Source organism: Coccinella septempunctata, chromosome X (genome assembly GCF_907165205.1).
Source record: "Coccinella septempunctata chromosome X, icCocSept1.1, whole genome shotgun sequence".
NCBI lineage: Eukaryota > Metazoa > Arthropoda > Insecta > Coleoptera > Coccinellidae > Coccinella > Coccinella septempunctata.
Genome location: NC_058198.1, coordinates 8984500 through 9003827, shown reverse-complemented (window position 1 = coordinate 9003827; position 19328 = coordinate 8984500). Strand labels below are relative to the sequence as shown.

Sequence of the window (19328 nt, the reverse complement as noted above, 5' to 3'; positions counted from 1 at the left end):
AAGGATATTCTGATCAAATTTTTCCATTTTTTTTCCACTGAATGGGTGGTTATCACAAATATTACACTATGATAATAGTAGCTCTCGGAATACACTTGGAATATTTGATATCGAGGTAAGTGGCGATTCCAGGAGTGATTTTAGGGGGGCGTAATTTTATATATAAATATTTTTTCGATATTCGAAAAAATATTTCTTTCTCAAAGGAAAAGGGGGCATGGCCCCCATGGTCCCCCCCACTGGAACCGCCCTTGAGCGAGGGTGGGTTCTCCTTGATGAGTCAGTAGTAATAAATTTGTGGCAACTTTTAGTCCAAATCTCATTTCCCTTTCACAATTACTTCAAAAGTTACAAGTGTGTGTTGTAAATAGAACCTATAAACCAAAAGGGCTTAACTCTGAATTGGCAAGAGTAATAAAGTTGGGACCTGGTGTAATAAATTTTAATAAAAACGTGACAAATTGCGGTATGCTTCGGGTTTTGGAAGGGTGGTTTGGGTGGTGTGGGTTTAAATCACTAATTTCAAACGTTATTATAGTAAAAAAAATCATTGAACTGATTTTAACCTGGATGAGTTCATCAAGTTCATAACGAATATTTTCTATATACATAGGAATTAATTCGATGAACTAACCAGATATGGCAGATTATGAATAACGATATAGTTCAGTATTTACGATAGCAAACTCTCTAAATTGAGTGGGAAAAGCAATAATATTTTTCTAGTGTCTATCTACTCAAAGAAATTACCCCATTAAATATAAAACAGAAAATTTCAATGAAAAAATCAATTGACGATACCTTTTTCTACTCAGGAAGTGCTTGTTATTTTTCCATGAGCCAATTTTTTACTGCAATCTTTCGAATTATGAAATTTAAAAAGAGTGTTTCGCGAGATACCATGGAATTACTGGACCCGTGTTAAATTTATCCGCACCAAACAAGTTGTTGAATTATGGGTTCACTAACCCCCTCGTTTGAGAGAAGATATTCGCAACAACAATTCAAACATCGAATTTTTCGAATTGTGTCGAAAGGATGTGAAGGCAGTTTATGAATATTGAAAATTTTCTTGGATGCATTTTTTGAAATATCGAATTCATGATGTGGTGCTCGTATATATCTACAGGGTGATTGTTTATATGTTTTATTCAGTATTAGTCTTACAAAAATGTTTAAATGAGCAAATATATTACATTTACAGTAACCCTCGACTGGGACAACATTCCATTGGAATGGTTCACTTGTAAATACATTAAAACAATTAATAAAATAATTAATAATAATAAAATAATCTTTTTCGAATTGAGGTATGACGTTTGTTTATTTTGTTAATCGAGATCTCAACGATATTTTTCATCCTTTGGATGTGGGTGTAGAAGATTAACTCCTGGAATACTTGAGATTATAAGGCGAAAATTTGAAAATATTCTTAACATTATGTGGAATTCGAACAATATTGTTAAAAATACTAGTGGTGGAGTTGATTTCGATACCAACCATGGAAGGAACATCCCTGTTGTCAGAATATATGACTCTTTCAATGAATATATAAACACTAGTTCAAATCTGAAAGTTGTATTTGCCATTTTTAATTTTTCACTGACTTCTGCAAATATTCATTGAGTATTGAACCACATTATGGTTCAAAACTCAATAAATTTAAAGACACTTATTAGTTTTTCACATAAATAGTGGAATCAGTAGTGTATTTGCTTCATGGTATCTCGTTCCTCTCAATAAATAATTAACAGAAATATTCATTATTCAATTTACCCTTATTTGCATTGAAAACAATTTTTTTCATCTCATGTTTTGCCTTATTCGAAGTAGGTCATTTTATTTTTAAAGTTGTATATTCAGGAAACCAACACCTCTCAAATTTGCAGTGTTGATGTTGAGGAGGATATACATTCGAACCAAATTGTAAGCACATGTTCAGTTCCTGAATCTGTAATTGCCATAACAATTTCTTTTGCGAAAATTCATTGATTGAATTGATGTGGCCATTGATGGAAATCCATGATCAAAGTAAAAACTGAATTACCTGATTTTCATCACTAACATGTGTTATTTAACCACTACATGTGTTTCGTTATCGTAGTAGAATCATCAGGTTGGTAAAATTAAAAGTTCATCTTCACCTGAAGATGTGAAACACGTGTATAGTGGTTAAATAACTCATATATGTTAGTGAAAATCATGTAATTCAGTTTTGAACTTGTGGTCTTATTCGGAGTAGATTATTTTGTTCTCATAGTTGAATATTTAGAAGACGATTATTACTGACACACTTTTTAAATTTGAAGTGTTGATAAAATGATTTTTTTGAGTTTTCATTACAAAAGATGATTACTATTCGATTTCTGTTTTTCCTTACAAGGAAAGTATACATTTCCTACTATACATTCTATATGAATATTAGATTGAAATTTCAAAAAACTTATTAACCTATAAAGTCAAGGGGGTTACAGTGAGGGGGTGAGGGGGGCAAGGCCCCCCTTTGGTAACTTGAATAAGAAGTTGGAAAGTAGTTTTCTTTCAAACATATTGATTATATAACAATTATAAAGATATACCTATTTTATATCATTATATCCACAAACACCTTACAGAGTTTTTAATATGAAGTTCCCTCCCATCCCTTCCCTCCCAAAATCCCTTCTGGAACAGCCACTGCCTAGAGTCGGGTTAAAAACCCTTCATTTTCAGCTCTTAACATCACAAGTTTCAAGCAGGGTTTGTTTCAGATTTAAAAAAAAAAATTAATCCATTCGTGAAAATGATGATAATTCAAAATAAAAGAGAAAAGGATAAGAATAAATCATAATAAAGTAGAAAATATGCCAAATTCGTGGAATCTTTTGTGAAAACTGTGATATTCGAAAAATAGTTGTAAAACTTGTATGATTTTTCAAAGCCCCTCTGTAAATCAATTTTATTCGGAAGTAGAATATTCCAGTTCTACGGGACTTCACAATCCACTTTCAATACCCAATAAAGAATGGATAACCATTATCGCAGTCCATTCAGGCAACCTCACGATTGGTCAATGTTGAAAATATTTTAACAGTTGTTCTAGAAAAGGAAACTAGAGGATGATTAAGTCGTGACTAATACTTTTATTTCCTATTCAAAACAGGTGTCAAGTGAGAAACTGGGTTAAATAGTTTAATACGACAAGTTTGCACTAACATAGGTACATTTATTTTTCACACTGGAGTAACAATTATAAAAATATACATTCGAAATTCCATAAAAACTTATACCATGTAACGAAATAACATCTTCAATTAAAGTCAACTAGGTACAACTATGGTAAAAACAGTCAAATGAACAACATGAACTGCTCGAAAAACTTCAGTAAATATTCTCAAAAAAATCTACAGCACAATTTTTGGACTTGCCAGGGAACTACAAAATACAGTCGATTACAAAAAGCTCGTAATTAGTTTTTTTTTTAGAATCAGATATTTAAGACACACTCAGCTGATTTGGTTCGGTAACAGTCAATGGTACCATAAGCGTAACGAATTTTGGTCAAAATGGAAATTTTAGGGCACTTGAGTTCTTCCGAAACAATAACATAAGAAGGTACATTGGACCATTGGTCAGTCTCACCTTTTTCGAAGTATTGTTACGCTTTTGGTTAGGGTATATAATGTGTATAACATCGAAAAAATACATTTACACGTTCTACGTTTTCTACTCAACAAAAAATACATTTTTGTTGTTATATAATACATATATGTACACAATACAATTATAACATATCCTTGGGTGACAATGAAAAATGTTTCGGTTGAAAAAAATTTAATTCTCGAAGAGGACAAAATATCATTTCTCCCCCTTTCATTAGAAACCCCACCCCTTCAAATTTGAAAAAAAAAAGGGTAGAGCTATATATCATAAGAAATTTTCATTTACGAAAACAAATTATTTATAATTATCTTTTTTTTCTTTTCCAAATGTTTTCTTATGGAGCTAAAGATAAAAAACTCAATTTCGATCCAACTAATAGTCAAATTCAGTCGTATGTGGTTCCATGAAATATGATTTTATTATTCTGATTCTACATTGTGAATTGAATTATATTTCACATTTTTACAAATACCAAAAACAATAATTCAATTATTGATGAATATTGCTGAAATGTTTGGCTAAGGTTTTCACGTTATTTTATAATACAATGGAAGTTGGTAGATCTCAATTTGAAGTATTGAAGTAGGTATTCATGGTAGTTTCTGCTATCTGCTGAAGAGAGGGTTATTTTATATTTCTGATGAATCAGAATGACCCCATTTTCGAATTTGGTTGATTTGAAACAAATAAAAAGATTTAAAATAGGATTGCTTCTTTTTTATCGAAAATTCCTTTTTCGATTTTTATTCCAATATTTTCAAGGGTTTGTGGTTGTCATGCAAAGGGAGAAATGATAATATGATCACATATTTCATTTACACAATACACCACTGCAAGCGATTTTTCAAAATTATATTTTTTCTGCCTGAGATTACCTGTTTCTCCTTTTCAATGTGACACACTGTAGAGCAAAGTCAACGTTAGTAGGAATCCAATTATGAACTGATGGAATGAGTGTACGGTCACGAAGCATATCAAGCATATCATTCATTAGCACCTGAAATTGAAGATGGTCAGTTTTTTGAAGTGCTCAATAAGAAACTGCTTATTTTGAGGGGAACAAAAACAAAGCAACCAATTCATATTCGTCTTCAAATTGCATATATATTCTCTAGTGAATAGAAAGTTTGAATTCTTATTACGAAAATTGAACCAGATTTGATAATAACAAAGAAATATCAAGGGAGTAAACGTGGTATGGCAGATTATTTCGTAAAAAAAAATGAGCAATGATATTTTTTTCAAGTTCTCGATAGTTTCTGTTGTGTTCCTAGGACACCCTGTATAATAGTAGATACTTCTATATACGTCACATTACCTTCAATTCTGAACCTTATCGTATCGTTTCAATGGTCCTTCGGATTCTGGAGATGACAATTCATATTTATTGCTGTCGACCATCATTTCTGTAAGATCCGAATCTTGTGTACAGCAATATTTACAGCGCATCCTTGTGTCGTCATCAACTCTTACAGATTGCATTATAATACAGAGGGTAATGAAGGAAACGACGAAGAAAACAGATGGAACACTCAGAGCAATAATCAGTTCTTTCCTAGTTTTCTCCAGATTATACCTTGCTATCACCATGAAATTATTGTGCTGCAAAAAATAAATATGCATCAGCAGCCCTTTACGTACTATTAATACGATTATTTGTTAGGGAACATTTTTTCAAAAAATTGCTTCTGACCAATAGTCACAATTTTTTTTAATCTATATCCTTATCCTTACTGTATTTCTGTTCTTATCAAACATACTTAATTCCTAGGAAAAGGTTGAATGGTTCTCACCTTGTTATAAAAACAGGGATATTTTGATTGTGCAGTTTCGTTCTTTCCATCTCTTCCATGGGAATGTAAAAATTGTATGCATTCTCCCTTTAATGTATTCACGCATCCTTCAAGATTGATATAGAGTCTGGAATGATTGTATATTGTCAAAACTGATTGCATTGGTAGGAATTTCTGTTCCTTAGGATCGATAATTTCCTTCCATTTCCCAGTTAAATTCCAATATTGTTTGAAGGACATTGAGGGTTTTGGAACATCATCCAAGCTGTATATGGACCCGTTGATGCAGTCGGTACCACTGTGAGAAAAAAAACCGAAATTATGACAGGATGAAGCGAAGAAGGCAAAAACACAAAAATCATAAATTTCGCTTTTCATTAATTCCATAAAGTACGGATTGCCGTCCTTGACTTCAACAGATTAAAAATAAAATGGCAATGAAAGACACATAGGTGATCAAAAATTAAGTTTCACACGTGCTAATTTAATCCTGAACATAATCGAAAGGACGCTGGCAAATTTATTGGGCTTGGAATATGTTTGAAACTAATTTTAAATCCAAAATATTAACATAGTGATCATCAATGAGGCATTCAAGATAAATAACAAGCAAAATGAGTTACTCTTTCACACCTCGAATCAATTGCTTAAACAGACATTTAGTTCTTACAAGAGGAATAAATACAGAGTGAGTAAAAAGTAACGCAAAAAATTTATCTTTGCTATTTACGATTTTGTAGGAAAATGCTCGTACAGGTCAAATTTTATTTTCAATTACCCAACTTTTTATGTATAATTGGGGAGTTTCTCATACACCCTCTAAGAGAGCTGGAAACTTCCTCGATTTTTTCTGTTGGTAGCCTTAATGATTATTATTTAATCATTGATTGGGTGTTTTTGGCCCGTTTGGATTAATAGTGCTCATGAGCAAAAAATTGATGGACAGCCAAATCTATCCATGATAATTGTAACTGAAATTATTTGACTTCACCTACACAATGGTTAACAGTTCTTTCAAACATTGCACCGTCCCTTATTCGCAGACAGACTAAAGTTATGAATTCTTCGAATAAATTTCACTCCTTTCCCGACTCATTCCCAATTATGTGCTTTATTCCAGAAAGACAATACACTCGTATAAACCTTTATGGTCCAAGTCCTCACTTTATTTGAATAAAAGGGACAAGGAAATTTTACAGTCTGAATGAATTAGTTACTGATCCTTCGAAAAGTGTTCCTGGTTTTGATCTTCTCAGGAAAATATGATGTCTTTTAAATCGTATAAGAATAGGTCACGCACTTTAAGCTTACCTATGATAAAACTTTATTTGATACACATACTATACTTATTATTATCGTTTGATGTTAAAAATTGTTATGCTTTTCTTCAAAAGAATATGTACAGAGTGAGCCATAGAAAACGAAATAGCGGCGCTGGAGGTCGGCATAACCGAATTATACAGGGCGAGTCTTTGACTCGTGCATTTTAACATCAGTAGATTCTTGAGGTCAGAAGAAACACTTTTTTCTACACTATTTTTTCCGATTCGGCCCTGATAAAAAGGAATATCCACATACCTTTTATATTAGAGATGTATTTAGCCAAAGTACCCAATTTTTCAAATTTCACAGATACCTACTTTTAAATTTTTGAACATAAAATTATTCTTAAACTGCGCATTATACTAGAAAATATTAAGTTTACTTTTATTTCAAAAAACGTTCAAATATTCATTAGATAGCGTCCAACTTAGTTTCAAATTCTTTGAATTTTTGGTATTTTTAACGTACGTTATGGTCATAATGAGAAAACTAGAAGACGTGGGTGATATCTTGTGTTTGAAAAAGATTCTTCAAATAAATGAAAACGGAAAATCATTTCATTCGATAAAACCGTTTGTGAGAATTAAAAAGTATACTTTTTCATGGTTTTACAACAACCTGTATATTTTAAACCGAGCTGATTCGGAAAAAATGGTAAGGGAAAAAAGTGTTTCTTTTGACTTCAAGAATCTACTACTAAAATATTTGTATGAATCAAACACTCTCCCTGTATAAAAACGCTCGGACACATCGATTTTTGATTCCAGGATGACAGCTTCTGAGATCAAATTCAAAACAGTATTGTTTCAACCCTTGGTGTTACAACCCCTATATTTTGAATAGAGAATATGAGTAAGTGATACCTCATTTGAAAGGCCTTTCTATTCTGAGTTCAGCATATTCAATTTTTTTCATTCAATCCTTTTGGAACCGTATGGCAGATGACAAAATCTTAGCAATGACCAAAACATTCTCTGCAACAAACAGTCTATCCCTTTCCATCCCCTCGTAGAGAGTGCACGATGAAGTGCTAATCAAAAGTTTCGTGATTTAAAATGAAATTGACCTGTTCGAGCATTTTTCTACTAAAAAGTGGAGTTATGAATTATTTGCATTACTTTTAACTCACCCACTCTTCATTCTACACATACACTCATGAGCTGTTCGAAATGGCTATTTAGCAGCAGAAAACAATAACTGTGTACCTACTTCAAGAGATTGTTGATTGGATCGTAAGAAACCGAGTAACAAGAGGCCATAAGGAGATGTTCTGGTTTGGCATTCCAAAAATGCGTTGCATTGACCACATATCCCTCTGCGTTTCCTCTGGCAGCGTTGAATGCAACAGCAGACGAACAATTCGCGAAGAACACGCTATCATCAACGTTCAAAAATACATTATGATCAGTGGACAATATCCTTTCCAGGCAGATCCTGTCGCAGCTGAAGGCCCTCTTGATCTTGGTGCAACGCGACCCTTTGCATTCGAAAAAACCGTTCAGTTTCACGTTATCCTTGTCGCTATCAAGCGTAAATCCATCGGCTTTATAATGGCAGTTGTAAATTTCGGACATGTTTCGGCAATGCCCCAAAGAGCAGTTGAACACACCCTTCAACGATGCACACTCTGTCCCGTTGTTGCAGTTGAATTTGCTTATTGCATTGCTGTCCACCGGTGGGCAGGAGGATTTGTGAAAGGACGTGCAGTTTTTGAACTGGACATTGGTGCCGTTTTGGCGTACTGTGGCGTGGATTTGAGGGCAAAAACCCGAGGCTTTCGTCAGACACCATTCGCCACAAGAAGCCCAACTGCAGTTATTTATCATGCTGGTGTTGATAGTTTGGCACATAACTGGTCGCAGTTCAAATCCAGAATGGAAAGCCCTGTAGGACGGAATGTAAATAACAACTGTTAAATATATCAGGGACACGCAACTCAATACAAGGACCAACTGGCAAAAACAGATTATTCCACAAATTTTCTTGTTCTGTTGCGGTACAATTCTGGCTTTGCATCTGTTTCGATGGCTCATTTTTAGAATAAAATAAGGCACGTATACACTACATCACTTCGATGGAAAATGGGAAATCCTCCTGGACACGCAGGCTTCCCGATGGCGCAGGCGTCTGGGGCGGATTGGCCATCGATATTTATCGGTTTTAGGTCAACAAAAGATACTGGATGTTGTGCTGTTCGGGAATGAATTATGAAAAAGGTCATTTTCCATTGTCATGCAACCCCCAGGGAATGTCTAAAAACTGTAGTACGGAAAATTTACATGCACTTCAAACGTACCATTTTCTTCCATTATTTATTCGTTTTTACATATTAAATGAGTTACTGATTCATCATGAATATTCCAGCGTTTTAAGTTTCGTTTCCTCGAATTAAAAAATTTAATAGTCCTACACACTCTTTCTGGAAGGAATGGGTCGTGGAAATTTCGAGATTCAAGAGATTTCCACAGGCATTTCCAGGAAATTAGGAAATCATCCACGCATTTTGCTTAGACATACTGTTACAGGTTGCATAGTGCATAGTGTTAGTTTAAAAACACCTCCAATGACCCTCCTCATTTCCAACGGCTTCAAAATCAGCAAAATTTAGCATTCTCACTGAAAACATCGAAGAAGGTAGTGGAAAACTACGGATAATCTGGATAATAGACCACTTCATAAATGTCAGCATGCTTACAGGGCGGGCCCATCAAAACAGAGACTGCTCTATATCAGCTGACTAAAGTCATCCAGAGTGTACCCTGATGTAACAAGGAATTCACAATGTGTGCCTTCTTAGGCATATCTGGTACCTTTGACAACACATGTGCTGGTCAAGAAGTCACTCAAAAGGCGAGGTGTGAATATACCGTTATCAAATGAAAGTATGAGATGTTGAAGACAAAAAAGCTGAGACACAGGTGGACAACCAAACCATCTCTGCTACAGATCCCCTTCTTGAAGCTCTGTAGTGGTTGAGTAACTCCACAGGCTTATGGAGTTCAGCTTGGAATACTTAGAGGAAAATTCGAGAGCACCTCATGCTGTTTAATGCAACAGGGTCTCAGTATTCTCGAGCAATTGTATCGGTCAGTGGGGCTAAACATTAATCCAACCAAGACCACAGTTAACCCATTTACGCGGAAATGGGAAACTCCTAGCTATGAGATCCCTCTCTCTACATAGAGACATAATAAAGTGGAAGTTTGAAGTCGAATATCTGGGAATAATCCAAGCTTTTGTGGAGCAAGCATATTGAGGTTTCTGTTAGCAATGAAACAAAGACCTTGATGGCTTGCAGGATCACTGGTAAGACTCTTGAACTGGGGTGTAACCCAAAAATACTGCGATGGATGTACGTCATGGATTGTGATACCAGTAAGCACTTATGGGACAATAGTCTGGCATGCCAAGGCAAGTGTTTGTATCACCTGAGCTATGAGAGGGTCCCCAAACTAAGGCATCAGAGTCATTACTGATCTCAAACATCTTCATCTTATGATAAATAGATATAAGCCAATGAAGCCATTCTAAGACTATCCAGGGAAGGTATTGGACATGTTACCGGTCACTCGGGAATCAAAGGAAATGAATAGGTCAATACATATATGCAAGGAAAGAAGTACAAACTCCATTCATTTTCCCAGAATCTTCTGTGGTATAGGTGAATATACCTACAGAAATAGTTTCAGGAGAAGGAAAAATCGAAAGAGAACACTCTGGAGAAATTTCCCGAGACTGGAACACTTCAAAAAGTTCCTTAGGAACTTAACCACTGCAATATCTGCGAAGTACCTGGATATCACCAAGAATATGCTACACCCTACACCTCCTTACTCCTTACTGGAGGAGGGAAATAAAATCATTTTTCACTAGCTTCATTTGTGTGAGGAATTCCATCGGATAGGGGAGTTAAAATAAGTTTCTTTCTTGCATTATCGTTATTTATTAGTGTAAAAAAAGTCTATGCTAAAACAACATCAGAATTTCAACTAGAAAAAGAACATTCTCAAGTCCTCGGCTGAGAAGATGAACTTGTGTGTAGAATATTATTGCTGAAGGTTATTAATACTTTATATTGGCTTCCAATATTAATCTTGGCTTCTGCTGCTACTTCCAGAAGACCTACGGTAAATGTTCTCCAGATATGCTGCTGGAGCCCAACCTTCTGCTGAGGATCCTGCAAAAAATTCACTGATTTAATTCCAAAAATGAATTGAGTAGACATAAGGTCAGCTTTTTCAGAAATTAATGAAGAAAGATCAAATTCTAGTTGAGAAGAATAAGCCTTCTATTGGCACCATTGGAAATTAAAGCCAACCAAAACTGATTATTTGCTGATGTTTCAAAAAACGGTTGTAATTTGCAATGAATTTCAATAATGAAGGCGTTGTTATTGTTTTAATCGCTTAATAAGATTGCTATGAAACTTACCACACAATCTGACATACCACCATCCAGCACAGCCAATTTTTAAGAGCTCAACAATATCACCCTCTTTCATATTTACTTCGCTGCCTCCCACCGCAAAATAATCTGCGAGTGCTACATATTTTCTGCCCTGAAAAAAATTAGAATGATTCGTTCAATGTTTTTTTCACGGTAATCTTGGAATGTTTCCAGTTGCATAATGGGCATGATTATTATTATTATTATATTACAGTTAACAGTTTAGGCATAGCCTATAAACTCATACAATCAAAAACAACAATCATGAATGAAGTTCTCTTATATTTTCACTGAAGATACGACAAGAAACAGTTAATCAATTATTCACCCTTCCTGTAGTATCAGGTGTCAAAAATAGGAACTTTTCATTGATAAAATTGAAAAGAAAAAAGATTTCACAGCAAATATAATAGATATGGTAAAAGTCTTAAATTATTCTAAACAAAAAAATAATGTCATCGGCCAAATCCTCCGTTTAACCGTTTCAGAGGTGTTTTAAGGGGTTGTCACCCCTCAAAATTGCCCTATTTTCCCGTAACATGCAAATTTGCAGCAGAAAACTTAAAACTTCTGAAATCTCTCGTTGTTCTAAACGAGGTTCTCTTGGACTAACGCTCTAAGCCCAAATGTTTGCAAAAAAACGACTTAAAAGAGTGGGAAACACGCATTTTCAAACACTCTGTGTGATGTTTTGCGAAGATGCGTATTTTATGTATCATCTTGATATTTTTCATTCACAAAAATTTATAACCATTATACAAAAATCTTGTGGTTCTTGGTGAAGGTTTCTGCACATTACAATTATCTTCTCTGCAGTCTGTATTTCGTTTTCAATAATATTAAACGGTTCTACGCAATTAAAAATCGAATTTTCCTTAGGCAAAGACAAGTTTTATCCAATGACGATGCTAATAATAAAGCCCTTGGGATGCTCAAGGATGGCAGAGCACAAATTTTGTTTTTCTGGGTGTTAATACACTGCCACACAGATCCCACCAGGTAATGAGTGCAAGAAAAATGCGGGATAACCCACATTTACTATGACCTACAAGATCCCCTGACCTAAATTCAATCGAGCATGCTTGTGAATACTAACAAGATCCCTTGATGCCCACAGGTTTTCCTTGATAACTTGATGGAAAGCATGCCAAGTAGTTATTGATGGACTAGATGCAATAGAACCATGAATTTTCAACTAATTTTTCTCAAACATGAACTGATACTCACAGGAATGAATGTATGGCAGTGATGATCCTCATCTTCACTATTACTGCAGTCTGAGAATTCTGCAGCATCTTCATAACGATAAGTCCTGATTTCTGAGTCACAACTTAACGCTCTGTTTGAACTGGTGTAGTGGTCTATACTGGTTGTAGTTTCCCACGAAGTGGTTTGTCTCAGACTTCTGGAAAAGTAAATTGAGAAGTAGTTTTCCATTTTGTTCAATCGTCAGTGCACAAAATGAGTATCCTACCTGTGTGTTTGAGCATATTCTTTAATTTTCTCCCCTCTCAACTCCTCCAACTGATCCAGAAGCACCCTCTTGATCTTACTGACCCACGCTTGTTTCTGTTCAACATCAACAGCCTGCAACGTGTAAACCTCCGACCTTCCTCTCAACCATACCTCGAACTTCTTCGGGTCACCTTTCACCGATTCCGTAAGTCCAATTTGTGATAACCTGAGATGAAATTTGAATTGATAGGAAGATTTGTTATGACTTGTTTTAGGCACTAGTTTGCAGAAAATCATTGATCTTTGGTAGAGGAACACTTGGCGTCTTGATGGTTTTAGCCTCAAACGAATGTCCTTCTTGTTTTCAGTCCAAACCGAAAATTCACCTTGAAGGAGCATCTTTCCTTGTAGGGGAATATCTAATGTTGATCCAGTTATTGACACTTGTTGCATACTGTCGTTTACTCTCTGAAGGACAACCAGCATGCATTCTAGAGCTTGTTGGGTTGTTCTGGAATCGTCTAGATACTGTAGTAGTTCTTTCAGCAAAAGGTGGTATTTGGTTATCCTCTGTACAGGCTTCAGCAAATATGCTGCAAGAGGTAGTTTATGGCCCAGCTTTTTCTGGCATGTTTCGAAAAACATAAAGGAGTCAACAAGACTCTCTCGTACTTGTTCTGATGCCGACAAATTCTGGCAGTAGTAGCTATATAATTGGTAAAAATTGTCTTTCTGGAAATTAATACGAACTAAGTAACACTCTTCATTCGATCAAGTTCAATATTTACCTGCTGCATGAAGCATGAAGCGACACGTCCTGTGCTATCAATACATTCCTCCAAATCCTTGAGGAAATTCGAATGGAAGTTGAAGATCTCATCTATATTTCCAAATATCACGTCTATCACCTCTGCTGAATTAGTTGGTACAATATTTTGCATGTCTTCAGCGAAAAATTCATCTCTATAACCCTTGAAAAATGGAATGAGTATCATTTGAAACATCAATAATTAATATGGTGAAATAACATCGATTTTGTATCTCATAGTAGTTACAGTAATGCGTTTGGATGTTGGAGAGTCTATTTTTTTATTCATTTTTCGAAATGGGCATATTTCAAAGCGAGAATCCAAAATTTGAAGGGAGTTTCAATTTTTTTTTCATGACAGAGTATTCCAAATTTTTATTGATGAACCTACAACTGAATAAAGGATAAGAAAAAGATTGACACCAGAAATATGAACAAATTAGTCCATGAAAAAGGACATAATTCGTAGGTATGAATGCAGGGTTGGTCACAGAAATTAGGAGATTTGATTTTTGCTAGGAGGTCCCCTCTTTCAGAGTTATAGCCCCCTGAATTTCGCCATTAAAAATAGTCTTTTCTTTATATCTCAGAAACCGATCATATACGAAAAAGGTCTTTACCTTGAAACTCTGAAAAGAATAGTGTCAGCCTGATATTTCCATACTTCATTTCCCAACAATAATATTCGAAAATCTCTATCAGATAATATTGAAAAGAAAAGTGTTTTGTCCCAAAAACTTACGGTTAATATAGTATGAAGCTCAGCTACGTAAACTCTTTCTGTCTCTATTAACTCTGTGAGCACTCTGCACCTCTTAGTTTTATCATCAGATGTTAAAAAAGGTTCGTCAAGACAAGGATTGATCATATCCATCTGAAAAAATAGGTATCAAATGAAGGAAAACAAAACATCATCAAAGAACAACTACGTTATTTTAGCCACAATTTTTGTCTTCGCTAAAGACCAGTTTTTGAACTCAGTTTTAGTTTATCGAAAAAAGATACTTCAAAAAAATGTTTATCTGCAAGCTTCGATGATATATTTTTATTCAATAAACATGAGTCTATCAAAATGAAAATCTTAACTGGAAAACCCTTATATATACTGATTCTGTTTCATCGGCATGAGTTTTACTTTACTTACTCGAAACAAAAAATAACAAAATTTTCATCAATATTCTCAATACTTTTAACGGTTTTTCCCTTGAAAATTCATAGTTAGTCCATTAATTTCATGATTGTGTGAAAATGATTTGTTGGGGATTGGGTATTGACGCCGATAATAGATTTTCACTCGACAAACATGTTCCTATCAATAAAGATTTGAACCATTTAATGGAGAAATCTTTGATATTCTGAATTTTCACGTCTTGTTTTCATCCATGTAAATTTCACTTCACTTACAAGAAACAAAAAGAAGTTATATCGAAAAGATTTATCATACATATAGTTTTTATTGGTTTTCTCCAATAAAAATTGAGCATTTTTCATTGAAATCAATGCCAGAAAATGATTTTTGGGTCAAGTTTTCTACTTCTTCCTATCCTTGAGGATAGGACATTTCATTTTACTTTATTTTTATTTTCCTTCGAGAAAAAACAGATTAAAATATATCGGCTAGTTTGATGATATTTACTTCCAATTCTCATTTCACATTTTTTTCATATTGTCTCAGAGAGTTGTCTGGCAACATATAAATTTGAATATTCATCAATTTTTTGTTAATCCTAATGTATGGAATCCAAAATATGTCAGAATTCAGTTGAATTTGACTATACAGGGTGGGTCTTTTACTCGTACAAATATTCAAACAGTAGATTCTTGAGGCCAAATAAACACTTTGATTCGGCCCTGATGAAAAGATATAGCCATTTTAAGTTTTCATAATGAGCTGTGCCACCCCTGAAAAAACAAAATTACCTTCAGAATAACAAGCTAATTTAGAAGAGTCGCCAAAGTACCCAATTCTTCGAATTTCACAGATATTTTTAATTTTTGTACATCAAATTACTCGAAAACGGCGCATTATACGAGAAAATAAGGAGAATACTTTCATTTCACAAAACGTTCGAATATTCATCAGATAGCGTCCAACTTAATTTCAAGAGTTGGGTTCTTTGGATTTTTTTTTATTTTTATGGTACGTAATGGTCATAATGAGAAAACTGGAAATCGTGGGTGCTATTTTGTGTTCGAGAAAGATTCATCAAATGAATTAAGAACTTATATTCCAAAATTCATTTCGTTCGATGAAACCGTTTGTGAGATTTTTCTAAATGATTTTTCAGCAGCCTGTATATTTTAAACCGAGCCGATTTGGAAAAAATGGTTGAGGAAAAAAGTGTTTCTTTTGACCTCAAGAATCTACTGTTAAAATATTTGTACGAGTCAAAGACTCACCCTGTATATCCTTTGAGGATCTCCCCATTACATTTTTTTTGGCATTCGGCCTAAATTCTACAATAACGACAATCATGTGATGGGATTGTTCAACGGAATATCGATTCGTTATGTATCTTACACCCATTTCAACTGTGCAAGAAAACGTCAATTGTCTTCCTGAAAAACTGGAAGATATAGTCGACTCATCGCTCCTCCTCAACAGATTCAGTAAAAGCATATTGGATACATTTAGGTATCCTTATGATACCATTTCGAAATTGAATCTAGCGACTGAAGGGGCCATGATTCATTCCCTGGGGGAAATCCCAAGAATGACCAGACATTCAACAATGTTCTCCCTCACCTTAGAGCCTCATGAAACGGTCCGAAAATGATTCCGCCACTGCCACCCCCGTGTTTTTCGAATTTGGATAAGATCACTCTGTCTGTGCACATTGTATGAATTTCTCAAAGAACCCGCCACTCCGCAACAGCTCCAAATCTTCAGGATGCATTTCGAACGTTCTTATTTCGGTTCTGAAAGACCCCGTGCATGCAGCCAACGAACGGCGTGAAGTGAGTGGAGGAAAATGAACGATTATCCATCCCTTTTCTGGAAGGGTCGATATTTCCTATGAACTTTGACCCAATTTCAAGACAGGCATTCCACTAAGGCGTTCGTCAAAAAATTCATTGCGAAAAACGACCATGGATGTTGTGGCAATTGAAATTAATAACAAGAAAGAACTTTTCTTGTGTTTTAAGTTAAATAAGAAGAATGAGAATTTGTGTTGAATTGTCCTATAAAAATAGCATAATAAAGTCACACAATAAGTGGTAAAGATTTCCCTTTTTGTGTGGGATGTCAACATTCAATAAGTGAAGAATTCGTCAATTCAATTCGACACTGGAATAATAAGTAAAATGAGAATCATAAAAAAATTTGCTATACGTATATTTTTAATCATTTTGGCTCGTTTCGAAATATATCGAGTTCATCAAAATTATCAGCAGAATACCGTCTTTGACAGGGGTAGAACCAAAGATCAGATCTTTGGGTAGAACTGCCCCTCCAATATTTTTCCAGACAAGCCGAATCGTTTGGTGATAACAAAAATCAAAAATACTAATTTCTACCGCAACGTTACAAAGCACCATTCTCGACAAGAATATCTACCAGAAAAGGTGTAGGAAGAATTTGTCAATTTGGCGTTCAAATTAATTTTTTATCTCTGCTAGAACTTCCCTGGGTGATCTCAAAAATACAGATTTTGAGTCTCTGGCTACCCAGAGACGCACGTTGGGTCGTAGATCGAAGTTTTCCCCTAGAAACACGTTCTGAAATAAGTTATCTTTAAATACGAACACCCTGTGTGAGTGGGTACAACCAACAACATTTCCCAATAGAAATATTGATGTAATCTAGAGACTAGAGCTGACTGAAGGTATTGAAGTTTAGAGTCAAGCCACTAGAGAAAAATCCAACAATAATTTTAACTACATTCTAGATTTTAAAGGGGTTGTGTTGCACTGCGACCTGAAGATGTATTGTGCCTCATATCAGAGCTGTCTTCTACAGCTCGCCGTCCAGTTCCAGAGTTCTGAAGATCTCCAGTACCTGGAATGGCTTCAAGGAGATTATTTCCTCCCTGCTGTAGGTTTTTTATCCAAAATATTTTTGCGTTGGCCAGCCATACCGAGGTCTTCTATCACCTGGTGATCTGGAGTTTCATACTCTTCCCTACAGAATCTGCACCCCTTTAATTCTGTTTCTCCTGAAACTCTTTCTTGTAGGTACATTTTCCTATAGCACAGACCACAAAATGAAAGCAGTTTGTGCTCCTTTCCTGACAAATATATTGGCCTTTTCATTTCCCTTGATTCCCCAGTGACCGAGAACCCAGGTAAACCTGTTTATTCTTGCTTAAGTTGTTGAATTTTTTTGCAAATTGCCTGTAGAATATCTGTGAAATTTGGTCAGAGATAACTTACACACCCCAGTGTAGCTCCTTTTCAGCAAATGCTGCGGTATGTGTAAGCATGAAAAAATTTTTTTACATTAAATAAGCTCAAAAATCTGTATATCAAAAGTATTCAATGTTGTTATCTACGAGGCACATATAGATGCGATACCTATATATTGATTTCATTTCATTGCCAAAAATTTAATTCACTTCTTGCTGCTGAATTTTCCATCATATTCAATGTTTATTTTGAATTATGATGGAACATTCCTTGCCAATAAATTTTCAAAGTCAATATTTTTTTCATGGCGTTCCTACTTCACATATCCAAACTCAATCAAGGATTCTTTGGTAAAAAGCGTGTGAAAAGATTCAACCCCAAAAAATCTATCTGAGCATAATCAAAACTTCTTCATCTACTTTCAATAATGAGCAGTGGAAATGCTTTTATTGACAGAAAATCCCAGGCGATTTAATTTTTTATCGTTCAAGAAACTTCTCGAACTGCAGTCTCATTTCCTTAATGTAATTAAATACATTAAAAAGGATTGACGACCCAATTCAACAAAGTTATCGTGATTGAATAGATACGAAAAGCGTATATTGGTGAAGAGCAATGAACTTGCGAAGTTTTTTCTCCTTGAGGGCTTGAAAATTCGAACTCCACTTCGGGTAGTTTTTCTAGACGAAGTACCCTGTTGGGGTTGATAGGGAAGGTCTACCTACATGGTATGGTGAATGCCCTTATCCATAACTGAGTCACATGCACTAATTTGTTTTTATTCACGACACAATAACCTTTCCAAAGTTCACTATCACTGCCGTCCGTTGGTTATCCACTTCTGGCATTTTTTTTAGATTAGTAAGGTTTACGGTTTATCGGAATGAGATGCAGCCCATAAAACTGGTTATTTTGCGGGATTCGACTCGATTTGCATTGAGTAAATTCCTCGGCTGGTTGAAAAACTCTACAACCGGTCCATGTGGTCCATTGTCTGCAAGCGTGACCAGAGTGACCATGCGATCCAATGGACTGACCCCTTGGCATGACGTTCACTCACTACGTGAACCCGGTCACTCGCCCAAGAAGAGAAATTTTCCTTTTTCGCGTTGGTTTTCACGATAACTGTTCGAGGAGAGTGGGTAGATAACGAAATCGATTGATGCTGAGCTGATTACCAACAAGGCTCTACCTCTTTATGGGCTAAAGACGGAGTTTGTTGATCTTTTCAAAAAATTCATGAATAAAACCCTACATTCCTTTAACTGATCAGAATTGACCAGGATGGGGAATATCTGAAAAATACATTCACAATGTGTGCTGAGACTTCAGTCACTCATCTCTCATCACCAGCTTGTAGATTGTTTTAAGGGCTTGCATTACCCTTCGGCCTTAATATGAGGTTCATTGTGCTCTCCATATCAGACCTGCTCTCACCCTCTGTAACCAGGTGATGCAGGAGTTTATTCTTCCTGCCCACAGAATCATATTCGTCAGTTTCTGCTGAAAGTCAG

At 35.3% G+C, this 19328-nt stretch overlaps 2 protein-coding genes across 2 annotated transcripts; both read right to left on the bottom strand.

Annotated features, from left to right (window-relative positions):
- Nucleotides 1-4387: 4387 nt before the first annotated feature.
- LOC123321641 lies at nt 4388-8824 on the bottom strand. Its single transcript, XM_044909355.1, has 4 exons — nt 7968-8824; nt 5436-5733; nt 4961-5244; nt 4388-4639 (listed from the first exon to the last, which is right to left on the bottom strand). The coding sequence occupies exons 1-3, from the start codon at nt 8789-8791 to the stop codon at nt 4963-4965; spliced, it is 1404 nt and encodes a 467-aa protein (XP_044765290.1). The 5' UTR covers nt 8792-8824; the 3' UTR covers nt 4388-4639; nt 4961-4962.
- A 1863-nt stretch (nt 8825-10687) lies between these two features.
- On the bottom strand, nt 10688-18881 carry LOC123321519 (guanine nucleotide exchange factor DBS-like). The gene is made up of 7 exons (XM_044909168.1): nt 18540-18881; nt 14210-14341; nt 13448-13630; nt 12679-13391; nt 12432-12609; nt 11190-11316; nt 10688-10935 (listed from the first exon to the last, which is right to left on the bottom strand). Exons 2-7 carry the CDS (start codon nt 14339-14341, stop codon nt 10847-10849), a joined length of 1422 nt encoding a protein of 473 aa, XP_044765103.1. The 5' UTR covers nt 18540-18881; the 3' UTR covers nt 10688-10846.
- Between the last annotated feature and the right edge of the window lie 447 nt (nt 18882-19328).